The following is a 26867-nucleotide window of genomic DNA, read 5'->3' on the forward strand; positions in this document are numbered from 1 at the left end:
ACACCGAAACACCTAATATACCCATCACAGTTACCTGTTTGTTCAAAAAATATGAATAAATGCCATTTTCTATGCTGATATCCATCTAACAGTTCTTTTCTTTCTGCATCATTTGAAATCCTGGCAGGGAAGGAGGGACTAAACACTGATGTTACAAATTGGAACAACTACTCCACAGCTTACAGACAGCATGCAGGAACTACATAACTCACAATGCATTGCACTGTGATGTTCCTTTCCTCATTGTGTGCAGGGAATTGTGGGGTTTGGAGGATGCAGGCTAAGGACAGCTGGCTGTTGATACAAAGTTAATAGTAGTCAGTCAGCTCAGCAGATCAGCAGGAGAGCAGAACTAGGCTCGGGGAACTGTTCCAAACCATTAAACATCATGAAAAAGTTTGCATATTTTTTATAATTGATGTATATTGCAAAGTTGCTTGAAATTATGTTTACTTTCCAAAAAGCTGAAGTTATATTTTTGCAGCGTTCCCCTTTAACATCACTAAATGAGAAGTATTGATATACAGGGGTGATTCCCCACCCATGGCCGCTTGTACTGGACTTTCTGATGCCACCTCCCCTTACCACCTCCCCTTACCAGGAGCAGCAGAGGTAAGTTTCTCAACTTGCCTCATGGTAGAAGCTCCCTTGATGGTACCAGGGCCGGATTTCTGAACTCGGCACCCCAGGCCAGATTCAACTCACACATCTAGTCCAGCCCCCAACATGTTCCAGCCCCCTGCTGCTCATGCAAACCCCTTCTTTAGTTTCTTTACTGCCACTGGGGACTGGTCACTTGGGAGATAAAGTAAAGCTGTCAAAATCTTTAGCACCCAGTCTCCAGTTCTCCAGTCCAGAGACAAATGCAGCCCTAGGCCCAGGCCTTTGATTCAGTGTAAAGGAGGGTTTAGTTGACGTAGGGGAGAATTCAGCAAAGTTGTTAGAAGTACATGTGACCCGAGTAAGAAGCATAGTGTTATGATAGGATGTGATTTTGCAAATAAATTTAAAGGATTTTAAGAATTAAACTGGATCTGTCACTGTCTCTGTTGACATTGCAAATGATTATTCCATATTCCAGGGTTACATCAGCTGGAAGCTCTATTAAATGAATAACTAGCACTTTATGTAACCCTGGAATATGTGTCATTATTTCCTATGGGGCATAATAGAAAACAATGAACCTTATTTGTATCCAGCTGCTACTAATCTTCCTTTGTAATGAAGTGAAATGCTGCAGCATGTCTGTATAGTTTTATGGTTTATATTTTGTTGCTTAGAATCTTGCAAAGTGTCAGCAGCGACTGCTTATTTTCCTGTTTATAACGTGGTTCTATCTTGACATCCTCTCATTTCTATTTGCTCGCAGTAATTGTGAGATCTGGTACGTTCTTTGTTTCCTGGAACTGGCTTTGTGGTAATAACAAGAAATCAGCCTCTTCTGACAGTGGGCAGGCAAAATACTTCAAAAACCCCAATGATTAAAACATGAAACAACTATTTGCAAATTGTCTCAGTATTTCACATCATTTCAAAAATCAATGAGACATACTGTACATGTATACAATTCCAGACACACATTATCATGCTTTTTGTTTATAATGCAACAATTTTTTTCCCATTATCTCACGCAGTCACGTGGGTAGGCCTCATGAGAAGTAATTTGGATGTAGGTTGCAGTTAACATGTTACATTGGGATTGTATCACTTATACCATTAGGGTAGAACTTCATGGGCGACTTTGGTGCGTTTCCGGCAGATTTCTGCAGAAGCTGAAACTTTAGGCTGGTGCAACAAGTTCATTATTTAAAAAATTGCATTTTTAGCCACATATTAGCCATATTCATTTTTAGGGTTTAGCTCATATTCTACTTTACGTTATGCTGTTTGCAGCAGGTAGAGTCCCAAACCTGGTTATCAGATATGTTTTTGGGAAAGCCAACACCATCAGCTCTTTGTATAGGTATGGGATCAGTTATCCAGGAACCTGTTATTATTGTACATGAGTTAGGGTCTGGCCACAGGGGCAGATTAATCGCCAGGCGACTAATCTCCCCGAACTGCCTTCTGCCGGCTAAAATGTAAATCGCCTGGGGGCAGGCACACAGAACGCTTCTGAAATCGTAATTGCCTCACGAGGAAACTTTGGGCGACTTCGGAAAATTTAGCTCTCCGTGTGTCTGCCCCCAGGCGATTTACCTTTTAGCCGGCAGAAGGCAGTTCGGGGAGATTAGTCGCCTGGCGATTAATCTGCCCCTGTGGCCAGACCCTAACTCATGTACAATAATAATACAGTAGGCAGTGAGTCAACACATCTACCGTCATACATGTCATATATCCACATGAACTGAACTGGGGACTTCATTCAATTTCTGACTCAAGACAGATTTCAACACACAGACATTTTTAGTTCTTATAATCATTATACATATGAAATAAAGTTTCTCTGCTTATACAATACTTTCTAGGAGGAAATAAACATAGTTTGTTTAAAACATTAGGGACATGTGCCAGATGCTTGCTCATTATTAGTTTTGGCTGTGGTATGTGAAAGTATGTGTATCTCAGGGCAGTCCCCTCACTGATGTATTTAGCAGAAGGTGCAGAACACATCAGCAGATGGTGGGTCATGTTCAAAGCTGGAATTTAAGCTCCTATTTAGCCGCTGAGTTTCCCATTCTATAACATAGGAAACAAGAAAAGACAAACACAATTCTGATTACATTTTCTTTAATGCTGGGCAGCATAGATAAGAAAAGAATAATATTAGCATATTAGCAACAGGAGATCTAGAAGGCAGCTGCAGATTTGTTTGCTTATACTGGTTGCAAATGGTTATTTTCCCTTTATTCAGTCATTTCTTGTCTTGGACAGGTTTTATTAATTTCTAAGAGTCTATTAGAGTATTTTTGTAGAACATTACATTCCAGGGTTCCTGCCAGAATTATTGCTAATTAACGTTTTATAATTCTACTAATTATACATAGTACTGTACACAGGATTATCCAGGCACAATACGTTTCTGCATTTTAATGCTTATAAAACCAGAAGCCAAGAGTAAACTAGAGTAACCCTCTATATCTAAATGGGAAAATATAAGTGGAGTGCTTCTAACAAAACTGCGCATAACAGCAATGCAGCGAAGACTCACCCCTAGCTGACCTGAGATTTACATGTGGGCTGCTTTCAATTAACAGATGTCAGAGAATGTTGGACTTTATAGGTTTAAGTTTCCCTTTGTGGTCAATCATTTCTCAGCCCCCCTTAACCCATAAATAAATATGCATGAAAACATTGCTGTGAAATCATACCACCAGTCCCAATGGTATCTAAAACAACAAGTAAATGTTCACTGCAAATATCACATAACTAAAATTCAAGCTGGATGATTCTCTAGAATAGCAAAAATTTTCCCCCAAAATCTCCCTCTAACAGGGACCCCCCCCAGCAAATACTGTGGGCCTTCCTTGAGGGCCAACCTCCCCCGCTTTATTTAATCTCTTCCAAAGTGCAAACAGTCCATTACCTGGCAGTGACTCCCAAAAATTTCGTGATACGAGGTGCCAGGAGTTGTTTAACTGTCAAGATTCAATGACTGTAGTAAACCACTTGCATTAATGCAATAGTTAATTTTTTTTAGGAAAAAACTAAAATATTTGAATAAACAAACTGGCGTCAGTAAATCTAGCAGAATATGTGCTTAACTGTTTCTTGCACAGCTTGTTATACAATGGCTAATTCTTCCAACACAGATGATTTGCCAGCTACTTAGGATTCTGCAGACTAATGACTTTCATAATTTAATATCCTAATTGGTCCTGACAGGTGTTCTGTACTAAAGGGTCATCCTTAACATCCCCTTAATTTACTAATTTGCTCCTAAACACCTCAATTGTTGTTTTTTTTCTTGGCCAGAGTTTGCATTTTTACCCAGTTATGTGTTGAAGATTTATTATTTTGTGTTTCGAACACAACGTACAGAGATTTAATTCGCTCATTGGGCTGCTCCATGTTGTAAAGGGGATTACACAAATCAGATTATTACTGAGCCGCCTGTAGAAGAAACGGCCTCGGGGAAATGCTTCTCTTTCATGAAATGCCTGTCTTAGACATTTCATTCATTATGGGGGCTTCTGCCGTGCTGTAACTTCCAAGGATATATAAGGTAAGATGAGTATCTTGTGCATAGCAATTTACTAGAGGTAGAGTTGCCTGTGTTGTGTATTTGTGTAGCCTGGTGCGGGCTGTGAGAATATGGCTTCCAAATGTGTGCAGACATTTCAGCACAACCCAGTACAATACAGATTTCCATAAGCCTCCTGTTTAAAAAGGACTGTTAAAATGAGGCATTAGCATGTATTGTTGGGCTTTTAGCCAACTGCTTTTATATTTCTTCCCAGTTAGAAAGTACAGTCGATACGGAGCATTATATTTACTATACCCAACAACCCTTTTGCCACAATTTGTGTAAGCAGAGAACTCTACAGCTCTGATCACATATACAGAGTTCTCTTCTGGCAAACTTTGTGCTCATCTTGATAAATGTGGCCCAGAACAGTTGTTTTACTACAGTGTGTCTGTTCCCTGTCGACTCGACTGTAAGTTGTATGTGATTGTGTCAAAAATACATGGCTCTGTTGTTAACAATATATTTTATACACAAAGCAACCAAGACATATTCTCTCTGGGGATGTAGAGGAATGTTGGGTGTTATGATAGAAGTACATTAATCAAATAATAAACAATGCAGACTTTAGAAGAGAGTATTCTCTCACATGGTTTATTTGCCTTCTCATCTTTACTGCGGACATAAGTTTTGCTTAATATTGGGAATGATGTCACAATTAGCAGCTTGCACCGTACAGCGCCCTGGATTTCTCGATTTGTAAGAAAAGGGTTTATTCACTTTTTATTTCCTTCTAAAACACAAAAACCACGCCTATCCTGTTAAATATCTCCTGTATAAATATCCAGTAAAATACAAAGGTACATAGTAACATAATAGATGAGATTGAAAAATGGCACACGTCCATTGGGAAAAAAATCCTTCCTGACTTCCAAGAGGGCAATCGGACCAGTCCCGGCATTAACTTTGTACCGGTATTGGATCCGTTATCCGTAAACCTGTTATTCAGAAAGCTCCGAATTACAGGAAGGCCATCTCCCATTCACTTATATAATAGTTCTATAAGTGAATTAATAATTAATTCAATAATTCAAAATTTTAAAAATGCTTTACATTTTTTTCCTTATAATAATAAAACAGTACTGGACTGGATCCCAGCTAAGATATAATGAATCATTATTGGAGGCACAACAATCCTATTGGGTATAATTAATGTTTAAATGATTTTGTAGTAGACTTAAGATGGCCATACATGGAGAGATCCTCTTGTTTGGCAATGTCACCAAACGAGCAGGTAATTGGGCTGTCGGATCGTGGGACCGCATCAACGATTAGATCCAATGAGATTTTTAGTCCCGTCCGACCAACATCTGGCCCACTTTTGGCCAGATATCGATCGGGGAAGCCCGTCGGAGGGCCCCATAAACAGGCCAATAAGCTGCCGACTCTGTATGATGAACCAAATTATGGAAAGATCCGGGAAAACCCCCAAGTCCGGAGCATTCTGCATAATAGGTCCCATACCTGTACTAGAGTTAATTTCAGTAACTTCATATTTTCTTACTTTCTAAAAAGGCATTCAACCCTTTCTTAAATCTATCTTATGTTTTCGACTCAGGTTAGCAATAAATTATTAATATAAAGGGAACCTGCCATACTAATTATTGTGTAAATAATTATCTGCATATTCTCTTCTAGCGTTTTTATGATGGAAAAGGGTAGCATGCTTACTTTGATTTACAAACCAAAATATTTTTAAAGAAACATCTAGGGCCGGGATGAGACATGTTCTGCATGTAGTACAATAAGTAACAACTGTAACACAATGCCAACATAATCCAAGGGAGCCTGAGATGCTGGGGTCTCAGCCCTACCCTAAATGCTACACTGAACACATCTTTTAGACCTGATTGTGAATGTGTTGGCGAGGTCATGTCAACCTGGCTGCTCAATATACTTGGACACCTTTCAACAGAGACGGCTAAATTCCACGAATAACAGTTTTAAGGATCTCTTCTCATTGTAAGCATTTAACCCCTCAAAAACAGCCATGAATTATCTATATAAACCATGGACTTCTGAACACTACTAGGGAATCACATGAAAGATCTGTACTAGGGAATGTGGTTTGTTATTTCTATATGCAAACTTTGCTCTCTGCTTGGGAATGTCTAGGAATTTAACAGTATTGCTTTATATATATTTACGTTTTCATAGAGGAAGTAATGTTGAGAAAATTCTCTGGATCTTTCTACGTGCAAGTGATTCGTTCGCCTTGGTGAAAATGAACTTCTAGTCTGAATTAGAGCATGATATTCTGAGACATTCTGCAACCAATCTTCATTTTTCTGTTTATATTTCAACGATTTACCTTTTTCTGCAGCAGCCTTCCTGTTTGCAATTATTAGCAGGTATCTGGTTGCTAGGGCCCATTTTACCCTAGCAACCAGGAAATGGGTTGAATGAAAGAATGGAAGATTAAAAAGAAAGGTTTGGAATTGAAAAAAGTAATAAAAAATAGTTTGTAGAAATTGTAGCCCCATTGAGCAATAACTTTTGGAGGCCAGGGTCTGTGAGCCTCCAACAACTAGACAATATTTCACATTTCAAGCTGGAAAGAGGCAGAAGAGGAAGGCAAATAATTAAAAAATGAAGACTATCTGGAAAGTTGCTAAGAATAGGACATTACAGGTGGACTATCCCTTTAACTGCATAATGTTTGTTTTTCTTACAGGAAATAAGAAACTTGTGGGTTTGAAGCATATTAAAACCAGATACCTTTCAAGGCAAATCTATATTTCACTCCTGTATTTATATGGTTATTGCAGGGCTTTGTATTGTGCGGATCTGCAAGTTGCAGCCTTTTCTCAGCACTGTGTTTATAGGCTGTCATTTCCCTGTTCACATTGCTAGCATTCTAGAACTTGGAGCTAAGGAATCTGCCTTAACCTGTATGTTTCTCTCCCAAACCACGGATATTCTCTGTATAGCTTGTGACTTCTCAAGGCCTGCCTTTGTTCTTTATATAGCACAAGTGCAATAGCTGTAAAAAAAAAAATTATTATTAATCACTGGCCTAGTTTGGTATTTACATGAGTAATGGGAAACTGGGGACATTCCAAATGGTGTCGAATAAAAATGAGTAATTCATAAAACTAGAATCCATCGTTTGTAGATTTAGCGGATTACTCCACAAAAAATTATGCCAACATAGTTTGAAGCCTAATTGGCACATTCAAGTTTTGAAGAAATCAAAGAAGTGCATTGTGTAAACATTCGTCACATTCAGCTGTCTGAAGATTTAAAATCGTGTGACTTTAATGGATTCAGTTTCACTCAATGCTTTCATTCGAAAATTCTAAATATGAATCCTGCAATAAATATGTAGTGCCAAACTGAATTCTGGATTTGGTGCAACACTAATTACAGCTCGTGTTATGGGTGATGGAAGATTGCCTCTTACCGATGTATGATTTACATGCCTACATCTCATTTAGCCTGTGATGAGCATTCATTGTAAAATAAAAAAGTTTATTGGAGGAAAAGTAGGTCAGATCAGTGAATAGATGCATCAGCATCATGTCATCCTTTTGTAATATATATAAGCTGCTTTAGCAAGATTATTGTGTATAATAGGCCTAGCCTGTGTGTGCATTCCAGAACAACCACCAACAGGAAAAAGCTGCCTTAGGCCAGGGCCATATCATTGTCATAATATTGCTTTTGGGTAATGATTAATTACTAGTACTCACTTCCCGTAAGACTTCATGGAAAGCTTGTAGCTAGAACTTTGCACTTCCATAGGTTCAAGGCAATACTTGTTCTGTTTGCTATACACCCAAAAGCATCTACGTGTGTTATGGGAAGTGACAACTGCCTATTCAATACTCTTTTTTTCCAGATGCAAAGGATTAGTGAGAAGTCACTTACTATGGCATTTATTTCCCAAGTAATGTAATATTCCATAGTGAATAGTTGGCTGGCTGTATCCGCTTTGACTTACAATTCCATATAGTATAGCAACTAACACACTGAAACAACCAATATCCTCTTTCTCCCAGCCTCTCATGAAAGGACTAAAACTGATTCACACAAGTTCTAGATATATTTGTACCGGGGTTTTGGATGTTTGATGTACTGTGTTCTTATTCCAACTGTATAACAAGGAGGTGTTATAGATCTGCAGTTTCTGAACTATTACAAGTGTCCCTCCAGCCCAGTCCAACCCTGCTGAGTAGTACTTAACTATTGTGGTGTTGCCATCAGATTGCAGTATTTATAAAGAGATGGTAATTCAAAGAATTGTGGTTGCTTCTATTATTGTTTCTGATTTTTGCATATTCATTAAAGGACAAGGAAATTCTAAAATAGAATAAGGCTAGAAATGCTGTATTTTGTGTACTAAATATAAACATGAACTTACTGCACCACAAACCTTAATCAAACAAATAATTTATGCTTTCAAAGTTGGCTACAGGAGGTCACCATCTTGTAACTTTGTTTAAAATATTTGCAAGACTAAGACTGTGCACATGCTCAGTGTGGTCTGGGCTGCTTAGGGATCGTCATAAACAAAGCTGCTTGAGTTCTGCATGGCTGGGAAGTAAGGTGGGGTCTCCCTCTGCTGTTCATAAGTATGATTGTTTCCCTGCTCAGCAGTTAGGGACCATCTGACAATTCCTATCCACAGCAGTAAATGAAGGGAGAATTTCACTGCATACAGTCAGGTTTCTTATAAAAACGGTACACATTTGTTAATTAAAGTATATTGGAGATAGATTTCTTTTTCATTAAAGAAAGTAAAAATGGGATTTTATTTTTTTTGCCTTTACATGCCCTTTAAGAGCACAGTCAGTATTTACACATCAGTGAGGAAAACCAAAGTAAATGAATGGCCTCCTTCTTATAAGGAATTATGTCCCTATAGCTTCTCAATAGAGAGTAGGGCTGTTTGTCTCACTAGCATATAAGAGCATCAGCCTGTTTTCAGTGATAGGCAGTGGCATTAAACCCCCATGACTAGTAGCATTTGCATAAGGACATCCTTAATTCTGCTGACAGTGTATAGGATTTATCTACACCTGCTGAGACCTGCAGGAAAAACCATTAAAAAAGTAAATACAATATAGGTATGGGATCTGTTATCCAGAAACCTATTATGCAGCAAGCTCTGAATTACAGAAAGGCTGTCTTCCGTAGACTCCATTATAATTAAATAATCCAGGTTTTTAAAAAAAACAATTCTGCGTAATAATAAAACAGTAGCTTGTGCTTTATCCAAACTAAGATATAATTAATCCTTATTGGGTTTATTTAATGGTGACATGATTTTCGAGTAGACTGAAAGAAAGATCTGTTATCTGGAAACCCCCAGGCCCTGAGTATTCTGGATAACCTGTATTATATACCAGTCAGGAAAGAAACATTAATGGGCCGAATAGTTGTAAAGAATAACATTTTTGTGTCACTTAATACATAAAGCTCCCCAAAAGATTTTTCTTGCCGAACGATTTTACTGAAGTCCGACAAATCCTTCGAAATTATCGTGCGGTTAGTGGGATTCGAACGATCGTACATCTTACGATTTTTCGTCCGACATCTGTCAGGGAATTGATCGGCCAAGTTAAAAAATCTTTGTCGGTCCCAGTGCAATCTATCTATGTTTGCAGGGCCAAGCAGGCAGCTCCCCTTTGTTTTCCTGGCAAATTGGTCTTTTTAGTTTATGGACAATTCGTACGATCGTTCCGAGATAATAGTGGTCTCACAATGAGGATCGGATCTTTTAAAAATCTCAACATCTATGGCCAGCTTGTTAATACTATTTTAATTCAGCATTTATTTGCCTTAATGTTCATGGCTGAATAGCAAAATTCTGTATTCTTAGCAGACAGGACTCCACATTCTTGGATGCAATAACAAGCTCCTGGCAGAAACCTTCAATTTAATTCTAGGATGGCAAAACTATTTGCAGACTCTGCATTCCCCTAACCTCCTCCACACTTACACTTGCACATTTTTTCTGCAATAAACTAGGAGAAAATAAAACAGAGTCTTAAGTTAGCATATCTGTGCTGGACTGCTGAATACCCGTTGCCTATTATAAACACTGCCTCCCTAGAATTTTTACAAGCTTCTAATATATTTTTTTTGCATGAAGACTTTATTTAATTAACCTTACGGTTACTTGTACAGATGAAGTATATTAGCTGAGATGGTATATTCACTTACTAATATTATTTTATAATATTTACTGCACCCTTGTTCTGTTTCCTATATGTCAAAGGGCGAAATGGTACAGTCATTATAAAGCTTTATGTAGCTCACCAGTACCCTGGAAAGTTATTCCATTTTTAATTTTGACTTAGTTTTAGCATGTGTACATAATGCATACTTTGTTGTGACCCCCCCCCCTCCTCATTTTTATTAGGGGTCAATGTATAGGCATTTCTAGCACAGCCACATTGATGTATAATCTCGATACAGTGTCTTGGATTTACTCTGTAACATTCCTAAATTGCCTTAATTGTGCCTGATGGTGATATTTATTTGTGGGCAATATTCTTCTATGGAGCATTTCTTTCAGTTTTCTGCAATGCAATAAATGAAAGGGAGAGTTTGCATGTCCTTTCACTCACAATGGCAGAGATTTGGCGAAAGTGAATTGGGCTTGGACAGAATATAACTATTCATGAGAACGTCTCTCTCCTTACTCTAACTGCCAGCTCATAGAATCTAAAATTTTCCTTTGAAACTGCCACTCACTGCGTGATTGTCAATTCAGCTGGAACAGGAGAAATTTTAGGACTGTATTGCAATTTGTATGACAAGGTTTAGGCCTTCAAATTAATAAAGAATACATTGGAAAATGGGGTCAATGTACAGGAGGCTGCAGGAGGGCAAGGCTATTTTGATCCCTGTTCTCCTACTTGACATGACCCATGTGGTTAAAATTCTGCATGTGCCATGCGCCTAAATCCTGAAGTGATGCAAACACTGCAATTTTTTATAGGAGCTGTGATAGTGATGGAAGACTATTTTAGAAAGATAAGATGCCATAAATCAGGACAGAACTGTCTGGTGTCTTAGACCTAGGAAAGGAATCAACTACATCAGAGACATGAAATGTATACATTTGTTCATGAATGTACTATATTGTTATATTGTTTTGATGCTTCTCGTTAATCATTTTTTCTCAGTATTGTACAGTATTTGGGCAAGTGTAATATACAAATTGGCTATCTTTTTAATGAAAACTATTTCAAGGATTCAAATGTGAAGTATAGAATAACTTTGTCCAATGTTATGCAATTTTATACATGTTAAGGGACAATAATTTGTCATACCGCATTCCCAGGTAGGCTTATATTATAATGGTAATGTCATACAAAGAATGTTGCGACTCACTAGGGCTCAGTGGCTCAGCATAGTCCCATACGTACAAGCAACATATTTTCGGACCATGTGTGGAGTGTCCCAACATTTTTTGTACCATTGCGAATGGTCGTTCAGTCGATCGGACAGGTTAAAGAAATGTCGGTTACTGATAAGATCTCTGCATCTGATGATGTCAATGGGAGATTGTCACTACTATTTGTCAGACATAACTTTCGTACAATTGCTGTCTGTCAATTAATGTCCCAAGCGTCATATGATTTGTTCTACTTACTACTTTATTATAATATGAATGGCTATAATCTGTATGTCTATGGCCAGCTTTAATCTCTACTTTTAAAAACTGAAATACATGGTTAAACCATGTTTTTAAATCCATGTTTGACTTAGCATGAAAACATGCACAAGATATGCTTTAAAACATTAATTAATTAATTAATTAATTAATTAATTAATATACCCATAGATCTTGATATATCTCTTTCTAACTTAAGGCTGTCTAGTTTGCTGAAATTGGGTGCTAGAAATGAAGTGATAATGAAGAGTAAAGCTCGGCAACATTGTAGTGCTATATTATTATTAGCTTCAATCTGAGTGTTTTATTATAAATCTGGTTTAAGCATGCAGACTTCACAATAAACTGTTTTTGCTACAAAAATCCAGCTCTTGTAGCTGTTTCTTGTGTGTCATAACATAACCTAAGTAGTGCAGCCAGTGTAGCACAGATACAATGTAAAACATTTGGGTCCTTAGCAATTGCGCCCCTTGTATGCCTTTTTGGTATAAGAGTGTAGAGATACTAAAAATGTCCTTTTTATCCAGCAGACCCTTAAAATAATGTAGTGTAAGTGCTTGGAGCTGCCTGTTGATACACTACCATGTAAGAATACAATATGTCAAACACTTCAGTAATATTGGTGTCAACATGTTCCTGTTTCCATTTTACACAGATAAAATTCTGACTGGAGAAATCTGCATTGGGGAGGTTCTGACAAGCCCATTTGCTTTGGGAAAACCCTTCGTAGAAGTATTTTGTTTTGTATAATAAGAAATATGAGCTGTAGATCTATGAAGACAAATTCCAGTTCTTATTTGCCACAGACAGGTTTGGGCTTAATTACATAGGAGGGTTATCAGGAGAGATTAGCCCTAAATCACCATAATTCTGGGAAAAAAATATTATAAAAGTATACGATTTTTGACTGAACTAGAGTTAAGATGTTTTAGCAATCTGAATATACCGTCTGCTGTAAGATGCCATAGACAGTCACTAATTAGTGAGCTTGTGAGGGGTTGTTTGGGCCTCTGTGTATTTGAAATGTTAGGACGTATTTTGAATCCCATTTCAGTCCTGCCCTGCCCTGATAATGCCACCTGTGGGAAGCTTCTAGATTTGTCTCATAACAAAGATGGCCCTGGTTAGGAGCTATGGTACCTATACCATGTGCTCTAATGAAAAACTATGTTTGTTGAATTGTTCTCTCTATTTGTAGATGTTCCCATTCAAATAAAAGGGCAGTGCTTTGCCTATGCTGATTTCAAAAACCTGATCTAATAACAAATGACTGCTGTTATTTGTAAACTGGTTCCCCTACTGCTGAAGTCACATGAAAGTCACATGCATATAAATAATCCCAGCACTCATTGATTAATAATTGTCTTATCTACTTTGTGCCCTAGATTGTTGGCAGTTTTCCTGCAGAAGGATGCGATTCAGTGCCAAAGTTAAGCTTTTGCTGTGGAAGAACTGGACGCTAAGGAAAAGACAAAAGGTATACTTGTTTTATTAGCAAAGCACTTAAAGGGCAAGACAACCCCAAAATAAAATTTTGCCTAATAACAGAAAACATAATTCTAAACAACATTGCAATATACATTCATTCCAAATTTTCTATGGTGTTTAAGTTATTTGTATATGTATTGCTATTGGAAGCAGTGTTTGTCCCTTTCTATTCTCTGCTCTGATGGCTCAGACTGTTCTTACAATGTAAGACAAGGCAATTTATTAACAAACTTGCTTTTGCTGGGGAACTAAGACTTTTGCAACACTGTTTAAAAAGTAACAACCAGGAGTTAAAGGGATACTGTCATGGTAAAAAACATTTTTTTCAATATGAATCAGTTAATAGTGCTGCTCCAGCAGAATTCTGCACTGAAATCCATATCTCAAAAGAGCAAACAGATTTTTTATATTCAATTTTGAAATCTGACATGGGGTTAGACATTTTGTCTATTTCCCAGCTGCCCCTGGTCATGTGACTTGTGCTCTGATAAACTTCAATCACTCTTTACTCCTGTACTGCAAGTTGGAGTGATATCACCCCCTCCCTTTTTCCCCCCAGCAGCCAAACAAAAGAACAATGGGAAGGTAACCAGATAGCAGCTCCCTAACACAAGATAACAGCTGCCTGGTAGATCTAATACCAACACTCAATAGTAAAAACCCATGTCCCACTGAGACACATTCAGTTACATTGAGAATGAAAAACAGAAGCCTGCCAAAAAGCATTTCTCTCCTAAAGTGCAGGCACAAGTCACATGACCAGGGGCAGCTGGGAAATTGACAAAATGTCTAGCCCCATGTCAGATTTCAAAATTGAATATAAAAAAATCTGTTTGCTCTTTTGAGAAATGGATTGCAGTGCAGAATTCTGCTGGAGCAGCACTATTAACTGATTCATTTTGAGAAAATTTTTTTTTACCCATGACAGTATCCCTTTAAGCAAATGCTGCAAACTGTCACCCGGCACCCACCCTGCCCCATGCTTAGCATAGGCATAGGGTTCTGCACTCCAAATAAATACAGTATTTAGTATTTGCTAAATGGTCCTAGTATGTGTTTTTTCTATTAATGAGTGATATAGGTTATTGATACATATCCCTATAGACAAATGTTAAAGCAAATGGAACGTAGGGTCCAGGTGCACAAGGCCCAGACCTTCAGTTAGTGGTACTGTGTGGAGTCCATGAGTGCCTGCCCTTTTGGTACTTGCTTGGTGAACATGAACCTCTGTTTGTATTTTTATTCTGTAACCCTTATTTGCTTAATATTGTAAGGCCCATGTTGTAATAAATGAATGTATTGTGCTGTGTAACTTGCTGGCACTATATAAATAAACAATGATGAAGATACGATAGGGAGAGTTTCTCTTTTTTAGCCTTATGAGTTGTGGGTTAGCATGGGATTTATTGTGTACCAGCTGTATCCTTGGTGAAATTGTGTGGCTAGAGCCTAGAGAAATATGTTTAGTGTTCTGACAATAAGGTTTTCAACTCCAACTGCAATTTGTATCCATCTGTGAATGTTCCATCAAAGGGACAGTGCCCGCAGGGTTACAAGTATTAAACTGTTGCCTATTACTGTTATATTTTTAAAGGACAAATAATTACTTGGGAAACTAGACATTTTTTCTAGGCAGTTAAATATGAACATCTGCTGAGCATCCAAGGTACTTCAGTGCCTTCACGCACATTCGCTGATATTAGAATAGATTCATTTTAGCAAATATACGTTAATATTTTGAAGTCTAAAGTGCTATAAAACTTTTTACCTCTCCCTTAAGTTGGCCATAGACACACCGATAATATCATATGAAACTCATTTCCATATGATTTTCAGTGCGTGGGAGACGAGCTTGTTGATCGTGCTGGACAGAAAATTTTGATTGGGAGCCTTTGAAGGCATCCGACATTTCCCATTGTTATTGCTGAATTGTCAGATACAGGTAGAATTCTATTGTTTCTACCTGTGTATCTGATGATTCGGCACTACACGCGTGTATTGAAACAATCTTTTTTGGAAAGATATTTTCCAGGAAAGATCGTAAATGTTATGTCTATGGCCACCTTTACTCTAGAGACTTCTTAGAGCATAGATTCAATAGGTCTTCTAGTTCAATGTAAGATCAACAGGTTTCTGAATATATTATATTAAACACGTGTCATCTTGAACTTGAATCCTACATAAGACATAGGGATGTGTCTCCTCTAGTCTTATATTTTAATAGCAGCTGAGTAGGGGAGTCTTTAGCCTTAATCCATGAAGCCATAGGTGGAATGGACATGGAGACCAATGAATGCTAAAAAAACCAATTAGGCAATGCGTTTATGTTGCATTCTATGAAAGTGCTAACATTCATAAACACTGATGATATGTAATGGACATTATAATAAATGTAAAAGGTGCTCTAGAGTTTAAAGTTTTCTACCTGACTTATAGATAATCCTTATTAACATTTTCTATTTATATTTTGTATTTATTTTTTCCAGCTCCGTCTTTTCGTGGAACTTGTATGGCCACTGTCATTGTTCATCATCTTGGTGTGGCTAAGGAATGCTAATCCTCTGTATGGCCAACATGAATGTAAGGTTCTGTTTGCTTTCTCTCAGAAATCACTATACAATACATTAAAAGACATCCTCTTGTTGCCTTTTGGCCTTTAAATGTTAATTTGTCAAACACAAAGAAACCATAGAAAATAACAGGGCAACATTTGTTATTTTAATGTTGAGAATGGGTTGCTCCTACGAAATCAGTCAATGTTCTAAAATGTATTAGTGTAATCTGCTTCTTTAAACAGTTTAGGTTTCCTTTATGTCACAATCTTATACCTTGTCAACAATTTGTTACCTTTTTCCAGAACACTGAATATCAACCATTACTCTGTTCTTTCTAATTATAGCAGCATAATTACATTGCAAACAGATGAGAAAGAACATTGTGCCTTTGACCTGGACTTCTGAAATTCTTATCACAGACAGTGAATAAACATTAAAGGAAACCTAAATATAGGGCTGTAAGCTTAGATGTGAAACTAGCTCTAGCCTGGCTCCTGATCACTTCTGGTTAAAAAACAAAATCACTGACATTATGGGCAATGGCAAATGTAATCTTTCAGTACTTGCAGACCTGACTGAACATATAACAATAACAAACAAACTCATGTGGGTTGCTTCCCACTAACAACACTAAAAAGCACTAATCATAGTCTAAAGGTGGCCATGCAAGGGCAGATTAAAGCTGCCGATATCAGTCCTTTAGACCGATTCGGCATCTTATCTGCCCATGTGTGGGGGCTCCTGACGGGTCCTCTGGATCGATATCAGGCCAAAAATTGGCCAGATATTGATCGGTCAAGTTTGATTTTTCTACGATCCAGGACACCGCATCAGCTAGTTGATGAGGTCCTGCGACCCATCGAAGCCCATTTGTAGTATTGTAATTCAATCTTTCGGCCCCAGGGCCGAACGTTCGGATTCATCCGATATTGCCCAGCCGTTAGTGGGCATATCAGGTTAAGATCCGCTCGTTTGGCAAAGATCTTATAGTGTATGGCCACCTTAAAACCTGGGAATGCAGACCAAAAAGCTCATGAACCAGCTGAATTGCTAATGGTTACTTTCCATTTAGTCCATTTAGAACTGGAATTGTGCTGCCTATGGTGCAATGTAGTGATTATTGTGAGAAAGAGAAATTCCATGTTCTCAAAAGATACTGTATTTACTACAGTGCACCCAAATCAACAGGACTCATGCTCAGTACAATGCCAAACGGTTGACTTCTGGCTCATTTTTATCTCCACATTGCTTTTGGATGCAACATTAACCCAAAGCAGGGATTTCCATCTGGAGGATCATGGCCTGGAAATGGCCCTCCAAGAAATTTGAATGGCCTTCACTTTGTTTGACAACATATTTTTATTATAAGGATGACCCCCCCATACATGTGATTTAGAGGGTAACTGGCCCTCAGTGGGATCACTATGTATATTAAATGATTTCTCATGATACGCTAGATAGATTTTTTTAAGATGGATACCTTGGAGTCTATGGCTGAAAAAAAGCCAAAATTATAAATTTTAAAGTTTGATATTCCCTTGCTGAACTGACAGGAAGCATTTATCCTTGTTATTGCTCTGATATCAAGTGCGGTTGGATACCCATGCTCTGCTGCTGGTCTGTTGGTTGCTTTTTAGCACATAAGCACAGCAGTGGATCTGCCTTTAAACCTGGGTAGATTTCAGATTTTTTTTTCAGCTGGTACAAAAATGGCCACAATATATCTCCCATTGAGTTGAAAGCCATATGCCGACAAAGACTAGTACTGGGCATGTTTTCAGGCTAAAAGGCTGTGGCACTGGTGTTTTCAGGCCTTTCAACTCAATAAGATGAAGCAGGGTCAATACTTTGCACTGGCTAAAATGCATTCTATACGGTATAAGGCTTAGGTGTACTATATATACACATTTGCTTGAGACTACCTTTAATAGAATGAGTGCATAATGAAGACTCATAGGTGTCCTATGTGGAATGCCACAAATCAGTCTATGTTCTCCCACGTCTGTTCTTCGTTACCGTGATATATTGCAATTAAACAGTGGCAATGAGGAGTGATTTTTATCTTCTGTTTAAAATGCTCTGCTATCAGGAACTAAAAAATTCCTCCAGCACCCCAGGCACCGTGGATCATAGGACATCTAGATGTACAGTACAAACACATAAGTTTAAGATATGCATACCTTCCAAAAGATAATAATATCCAGACACTTGGAGAGCAAAAGTAGGTTTAACATGAAAGGAATGCGACATATAGGCCTCTAGTGTTTTGACAAGTTTCCTTTTAAACACAAAGCTGAGTTTTATTATTTTTCTTCCTCTGTTTATTCATTTGTGCAGGCCATTTTCCAAACAAGGCTATGCCGTCGGCTGGGTTGTTGCCATGGCTACAAGGAATTTTCTGCAATACCAATAATCCTTGTTTCAAAAGTCCTACACGGGGAGAGTCTCCTGGCGTTGTTTCAAACTACAACAATTCCATGTAAGCAGTCATGCCTATACTAAGCGATTAACCTGGATGGCAATATATTTACATTCTCATGATATCTACTTGAAACAGTGCCATTGTTTGGAATTCTTCATACTGGCTATATGTCATGATGTCAAAACAGAAGTTCACCTCTAGGTGAAACATTCTCCTGCACCCAATGAAATGCTATTTTTTTTAAAATACCTTTCTGCTTATGTTCTTATGTTCTCTATGTTGAGAAAAAAACATATTTTCATGGAGAAAAAGATCCAGAATGAAAATGTCCATCTTGTAGCTGCAGAGGGTATCATGTAGGACTGGAGACTGGACAATTCTACTGTAATATGCCCCAGCCTAGATAATGACCCTGACTTTGTTGCATTTCGTTTCACAGAATTTGTGGCATAGAGAATATGTTTGCAATGAGGGACTAGTAGGAGTCAGTGGGCAACATCAAGTGCAAAATCTGGTACAGGGATCCCGCAGGAATCATATTAAGACCCCTAACTAGCAGTTAGTTAAAAGGTTGAACTTGATGGACGTGTGTCTTTTTTTAACCTAACTTACTATGTTACATCCCCACTGACCACCTGTTTCTTATATCTATCCCATCTATCCATCCATGTGTCTCTACATCTGCATATGGTATTGTACCCAGAACCTTTAAACTACTACAGGTTTCCTTTTCTTTTGTAAAAGATTTTATTATTTGGACCCATAGGTTCCCATTAGATACCAGTCTAATTCCAACCCTACCAACACTGTAGCTACAAATATCAAGGCGAACAGAGACAAAAATAAAGACCCGCCTTTGTTGAAAATAGTTGAAATCCCAAGTGCAATTTGATATGATAGCAATTTTTGGCAGGCCAATGGAACCTAAAGTATTATGCTGTTTGCTCTGATGTCTGAGTACCAGAAAGATACTGAATCCATTTATCATAATTACAAAGCAGTCACTTACAATTTCTTCAGGCTTGATATGACCCAATATTTTTTCAGGGATTCTTACATTGATTTGGTCATTTAGTACCTGGCAGTTATTGCAGTGTGTGTGATGATAAATTATAAAACAACCAATCAGGTTAGGCTCGATAGACAGATAGATAGAGTCAGAGAATTTCCCTGCAGGCATCCCCTTAAAGGAACAGTAACGTCAAAAAATAAAAGTGTTTTAAAGTAATAAAAATATAATGCAGTGTGTTTGCTTAAGAAACACTACCATTGTTTACATAAATAAACTGCTGTGTGGCAATAGGGGCAGCCATTCAAAGGAGAAAAGGCTCAGATTACACATCAGATAGCAAATAAGCTCTGTCTGTCTAATGGTGTTATCTGTTATCCATTAGTTAACCTGTGCCATATAGCCGTTTTTCAATTTCCGCCATTGCTACACAGCAGCTTGTTTATATGAACTATAGTAGTGTTTCTGAAGCAAACAGATCAGTTTTACCAGTGCAGGGCAACAGTACATTATATTTTCATTAAAACACTTTCATTTTTTGGTGTTACTGTTCCTTTAAGATCTCAGAATATACCCCTGTAACTGTTATATAATCTGATTATTACAATATGTCCCCCAGTATATCTGATTCACACTATTGTTTTAGTTTAAATGATTGCTTGCTCTGAATTCATTCAAGTTACATATTTAAGACTGATTTACTGTTTCATAGACCAAACAGGTAGCATCAACAAGCTCTTTCATTCCCCTGTGAATTGAGTTGCAAATAATTTCCCCACTTTAATTTCCAGAGTAATTTTGCCCACTGAAAACTACCACAAAATGTTACCGCGATAAGTAAATGATGTACACTTCGGAACACAAAAAACAGACAAAGTTACAACAATAATATTTGAATAAGGAAAGGGAATTGGAACTCTTTTATGCCAGATTTAAAACAACCCTGAGATTCTGTAACCGCTGAGGGTGTAATTGAATGATCAAATAAAGAAAGATGGCACAGACAACCCTCTTTTTGTGTTTACACTAAACTTACACGCAACAAAAATATGCCCATTCCCACCACAATGCTGACTGTTTTTCTTAAATCAAATGAATTGAGGGTGTAAAATACAGGGCTTCCTTGAAGTAGAATCTCAATTACATATCATAATAGTCCCTAGGGGCAACTCTTCAGGGGCTCTTTCCATTTACACTGGTAACACAATCAATGTACAGCAGTGTCCTTACTATATAATATACTCAAAGTACAATACAGGCTTGCTATCTGCAGCTCTGGTAATAGGCCTGGGACCCTGGTTGCCTAAGAAGTTCAAAGGAGCCTTCATTCAGATGGAGGATGTCCATGTAGCTTATTATCACAGAGGAATGTCAGTAAAGATCTAAAATCTAACAGAAATTAAAATCTATAAAAAGAAAAAATGGAGGACAATAAAAAGTAAATAATGGCATTACACAGCTGAAGAAATATTTGGGCATTACAAACAATAGGGAGTTCACTTCTTTTCCATGGTTTTTAAAATGCAATCAAATAATATTTCAGTTAATGCAGGAACAATGATAGAAATGCAGGCGATGCCTGTGCACTGCTGGGGTCACCAACCGACAGGGCAAAGACCTTTAAGTGCAAACACGGTACAAACACGGTACAATTGCAAACTCCACACAAGCAAACAGCAGACCCTGCCTTGCCTAACATTCTGCAGTGTGTTATCATTGCAACACAAAAACCTCATTGTCACTGACCGTTTCGGGATATGTGACATATAAGATAAGAAAATAGGTGGCGTGGTATTTATCAAGGGTTTCATTGTAATGACTTCTTTAACCCTTTCTAGAATAATGTATGGTATGCAAAGAAATGCTTTTGCAATAACTGGGCCATTACGTTTCCATGCCTAATGACAGCTATATTCCAAAAAAGGTTACAAGCTACCGGCCTATAGCAAGTGGCCTGTCTTGCACCATGCAATGCTAACTAACTGGATCTTCTGAAAACAAAAATTTTTCTGGTATCAGCTCTTAGCTTACTTACAATCAACATAATCACTTCAGAGAATTCTTTCAGCCATACCCTCTCCCCACCCCTTGTCTGAGCTTTTGTTTTATTTAAAGGCAATGCTACCTCCCCAATACCTATTCTTGAAGGGCCAGAGATCACATGTGCCAGGCATGGTGTGCATTGCAACTCCCCTTAACAACTTTCCGAAGTTCACTTGCTAACCAGTCTGATTTGGGGTCACTATTTTTACTAGGAACGGATCACGTGGCCTTTCCTCGTACTGACCTCTAAGGTTATATCACCTTGGGCTAGGGTAAAATATAATGAGATTTTTTTTGCAGAAGAATTTTGTCACTTTCACTACAGCCTGTTAGAATGTAGGCTTTACAAGGAGCAGGAGTTTGGGCTGGGGGCGGCTAAATACTCAGTCTAATAGATAACAAATAATGCTCATTTGTACTACCTTTTCCCAACATCCATTGCTGTCACTCAAGCAGTTGTATGAAGCAACACTCTTCCTGCTTTTTTCCCAGGGACTCTGCACATGCCAATAGTCACCTGATTCGTGGGTTTATGAGCATAACCTGTTCTCTTTCCCATACAAGTACATCACTCATTAACACAAAAAAAATCTTTTACTGGCTGGCTAAACAACAGGGGCCAAAAAAAATAACAACACCTGAGGCCTTTGGATGTATTTGTGAGTACTGCTTTAAGGGTAATTTACCACAGCCCTGCATATGGTCACACATGTATCATGTTGCAGCTATCCTCAGTATTAACAATCCTGATTTACACACTCAGCTGCAGTGTAAAATGCACTATTTTCCTGTATAAATAATATATAGTGGGAGACATATGGTTACAAACATTACCTAAGGCAAAACAAGCATTTGTACTTAAGATGTTTTTGCACAGAAGCTATAACAAGAATATGATGCAAATGGGGGATTGTAATACAATGTAATAAATAGTCTCATTGCGAACAATTTTGCCTTAGCGAACATTTTGCAAACCGTTTACCCCTTGCACAACAGTAGAATAGCAATTGGGAATTTTATAGTTTGTGATAGTGCACAGTTTATGTAATAAAATTTCTTAATGAAAAGGTTGTTACATTTGCTCTAAAAGTTTACGCCACCTTCAAACACATCTTAAAAGTTTGCAATGCATAATTAAGATTCGCAATGCAATTAAAGCCTAATGGAGAATATAACATTACGATATACAAATCTGTATTCACATTATTTGTGCACAAATTTGTTCTCTTTGCAATTTTATTACATTCCTCCCTTAGTTTCTTAATCAATGAAGGATGTTCTTGGTGGTATCACTATTAATATGTCTGTAATTAAAGAAATTCTGTTAATTACAAAACCAGACTTTAATATGATTACACCCTGGTTTACATAATTAGCGTGACTATAATCAATTTTTGTCTTCTCTTTCCAAGCCTCTCCCGGGCCTATAGCGATGCCCAAGAACTACTTCTGGAAAAGCCAGAGATCCATCACTTGAGTAGGATGTGGAAGGAGCTTTATGCAATGTCCAACTTGATGGATACCTTACGGACCAACCCTGGAAAAGTTTCAGGCAAATCAATGTGTTTTTGTTTCCATTAGTTTTGGTAGATGATGCGCCCAGTTTCTATATAATATATGTAGGAGATCAGCAAGATATATCAGTGTGTTATTTGAGAACAATGAGTGTTTAGTATAGTATATAGTATATAGTATCTATATATAAAAAAAAAAAACAATAGGATATTCTGCCTCAATTAAGGATTAATTGTTTCTTACTTTGGATCAAGTACAAGGTACTGTTTTATTATTACAGAGAAAAAAGAAAATCATATTTAAAAATATTAAATATTTCCTTAAAATGGGCTCTGTGGGGACAGATAACAGGTCCCATACCTGTACTTCCTAGGGTTTAACATGAAGCATCGATTGCTGGAGGCTACTTAGTTTATCAAACCAATAATGACAGTGACATTTTATTTTTATTTACATATTGAGCTTATGGAAATGCAAGGCTTACTGTTTATACTGTTTATAGGTACTGTGACACTCTGCTCCATAGCCAATATTTATTCAGCCCCCATAAAGTGAATACATTAGGTGGATCTCTTCTCAAATCATAAATAACATATTCATATTAGCTATGCTTATACTGTATGTTCTGTTTCACACACACACAATCCACAAATGTTAATTGCCCCTCCGGAAACACAGTAATAACGTAGTCTGTTTTCTCTTTTGTTAAGCAGTTATTGGAATGACAAGGGAGAAGCATGATTGTTATTAACTACTATGTCTAATTATTTGATTTATTAGATATCTATTATACTTGCATTTATAAGGGTATACTATCAAACAGTGATCAATTAACTCACAATTACAGCTGCAATGCAGTGCAAGCAAAGATCTGCCTTTCTCATTGAGGCATTTTTTAAATGAAGTTTTGGTGTGAATGATCCCCTTAGGGCAAGGGCCACATAGGGGTGTTTCCATTCATGATTTAACAATGGCAGTCAGGTCATTTTATTAATGAACTCTCCTGGCTGGATCTTCCCCAGGAACGCTTTGTGTCCTCTGAAAGAGCAAGTGGTGCAATGTATCAATGGGCCTGGCCATTCCTCTGAGCACGACTCTTGCTCCTAACTACAATGTGCAGACTTCTGTAACACCACATCCGGGAACTATGTACTTCCAAGCTGCACTAACTTAAATTATATAAGCACTGGCTCATGTGAAGCTCTTTGCTTAAAATGGCAGCACATGTTTTGTTGTGAAATTAGCCAACGGTACATATTATTAGAATAATATATTTTTCATGAAAAAGCCTTTATGTATATTAAACAGTGGTTTAAATATGGACTGTTTTAAATAATAACTTTTTAAAGAGACCTGCAATCTTCAAGGGTTATGGTTTCCCTTTAAAGAGGCAGAATACACCTATAAACTCCATTTTTCAGCTTTTGCTGAAAATATATTCTGCGTATTATTTTATGTTAAAACATATCATATTTGTTAGTATTATTATAATGGAGAAACCGACCTTTATTTTGCTTTCACACTTACCATTAATTAGCTGAGTTAGTTCGACTAGTGATGCTGAGCTCTTTATAAACAACCCCCACCCTTTACACTTTGCTATGGCTGTTTTGGCTTACAAATAAGCAGAAGTCCTTAATCATGGTGTCCCAATTACTAGTCCACTGGTTACCCCTGACTGGTGAGCCCTGCCAACAAGTCAGAAAATATCCCTTTATGCCCTGATCCAGCCCAGGCATTCCCTAGTTATCCCAAACTCCACCACTTACCCCCCCCCCTGCCCACTAACACAAAACACACAGAATTGAGTGTAACAAATAAATACACTTCAATAAAAGACAAGCCGCCAGTTTCAAATAAACTATCTTAGGCACCAGTGAATGCAAACTGTCAGAGCTGAGTGCTGCCTTGAGGCGGTTCACAAGAGAAAACCCTTCCCCCTATTTGGTCTCACATGTTGTGCAGTTGAGACATAACAGAATTAGGATACAACACTTTTAATTCCAGTCTCATTGGTTTGGCAGGCCCCAAACTTATTTTGTTTTACCTGACGTCATATACAGTATATATATATATATATATATATATATAGATATATATATATATATATTTATAAATATATAATTTATGTACCAGCCTTGAATTATCTGACTCCCTTTTCTACCATTGTAGGACGTGGAATACGAGTCAAAGATATCCTAAAGGACGATGAGATTCTGACTTTGTTTTTGTTGAAAGATATCGGCCTTTCCGATTCTGTGGTTTATCAGCTCATAAATGCACAAATCCGCGTTGAGCAGGTGAGAACAAGTGGGTTCATAAGTGACAAGTGTCTAGATCTATTTTGCCCTTTATTCTTCCCATTCTTTTTTTAACTGCATCTCCAAGAGGTCTGTTATTTTCTGTACATCTACTGAGGATCATCAGTGACTCTCCTGCAGTTGGACAGATGTGTTGTTATTTGATTGATTGGTTGACTAATAGGCCAGCAAGTGGGGGAGTGATTCTGGCAGATGATTTAACACATCTCCTGCATTTCTGTTAGTTTATTCTGAATATAACAAAAGTTTTGGGGAGGGTCTAGAAAAAAGTTTCAGAAACCACCAACAGAGATGATTTAATCGGAAATTCCAGTCAAGTTACTCATATAGACACAACAAAGCTCCAGGCTGTTATCTGTCTACATCAAAGAACAAAGGTCTACAGTACCTGAATAAAATCTGAAGGTGGTCAGCTAGAACCAAAGGCCCAGGGGCTAAATATTAATTTTAGAATACGCATATCAAATGTTAGCAAGGTTGGTAACATTATCCTACATCATTTATGGCTGGAGACTAATTAGGGAAGTGATTCAGGCATCGGTATCATGTTTTGCCTCTTTTGAAATGAAACCTTTAAAGAATGGAGAGGATTTCTTTGCTAAATATAAATCCCTGAACTGGTCTTACACCTGCAAGTTCAATCTTTTTATAAATCAGCACTTTTAAAAAGCAGTGATATTTAGTTATATTCTGTATAATTTTACTTTGAAAAGCTCCAGATCTGCAATAACTTAAGACATATTTATTAATGAAATTATACTACTTCTGAACATTGGAGTTAATACAATTCTTGTTATCACAAAGTATTTATTTATTTAGTCCAGTGAAGTGACTGTTATATTAATACTCTGCATTCACCTCAAGAGATACTTTGAATAAATGATTAAAATTAAAGTTTATTAGAATTTCTTCCAGTTCTGTCCGTACAACATATACTTTAGTATGTCATAAGAAAAACCTTTTTATTGTTGAGGACTGAAAAGAGCAACCAATACCTAAGTTCCATTTCAGACGACACTGATCCATTTCCTTCCTCCCTAAAATCACTGTGCATTGACAGGCATGGTTATCGGCCTGTTATTGCAAAGATATGGTGGATTTCGTTTTTTTTAAAATGATGCATCCACCATGTCTGCTCATTAACAGGCTGATGCAGTGCACAGCGATGTTGGAGCAGAAGGAAGCAGATCAGAATTTTCTCCCTCAGCATAGAAAAGCCAATAAAGAAAAAAAAAACGCATGTCCAGTGGCGTAACTATACAGGAACATGGTCGCAGGTTGGCCCAGACCACGGGGTCTGCTTCCTCTAAAGCAGTAAAATACTCCCCCCTCCCCAGTAAAATACTCCCCCCTCCAGCAATTGCAGGATTATAATAGGCAGGCACTGTTTAACTGTTTAGAAAACCCTGTAAGAATGTTTGCTTTCCAGCCCTTTAAGAATATTACTATAGCCTAATGATAACCTACCCAATAGACATCTGGTAAATTTTCTGCCAGATATGTTTACTAGGCAGGGATCAATAAAATTCTGGCTTGGTCTGGAGGGACCAAATTGTCAGTTTATATTGGCCCGTGTATGGCCCGCTTTAGTGCTGGTCCAGATAATTCTTGCTATCATGTGTCCCTATCTGTATCTCTTGTGAATAGTATGACTACAGTATATACAACTGAGCCTCATAGTAAAAATATTTAGTCCCTTCA

The 26867-nt window shown here is 37.6% G+C and overlaps 1 protein-coding gene across 2 annotated transcripts in view; it reads left to right on the forward strand.

Annotated features, from left to right (window-relative positions):
• The first annotated feature begins 4033 nt into the window (after positions 1 to 4033).
• abca4.L (ATP binding cassette subfamily A member 4 L homeolog) overlaps positions 4034 to 26867 on the forward strand; it is a 107887-nt gene continuing 85053 nt past the window's right edge. Inside the window, exons 1-6 of one of the 2 annotated variants that reach the window (XM_041589396.1) lie at positions 4034 to 4165; positions 13199 to 13290; positions 15788 to 15881; positions 18194 to 18335; positions 22743 to 22882; positions 25018 to 25145. In XM_041589396.1, the coding sequence (XP_041445330.1) occupies positions 13225 to 13290; positions 15788 to 15881; positions 18194 to 18335; positions 22743 to 22882; positions 25018 to 25145 (570 nt within the window). In that variant the 5' untranslated portion in view covers positions 4034 to 4165; positions 13199 to 13224. 2 annotated transcript variants of the gene reach the window in all.

This window comes from Xenopus laevis, chromosome 4L, assembly GCF_017654675.1.
Source record: "Xenopus laevis strain J_2021 chromosome 4L, Xenopus_laevis_v10.1, whole genome shotgun sequence".
NCBI lineage: Eukaryota > Metazoa > Chordata > Amphibia > Anura > Pipidae > Xenopus > Xenopus laevis.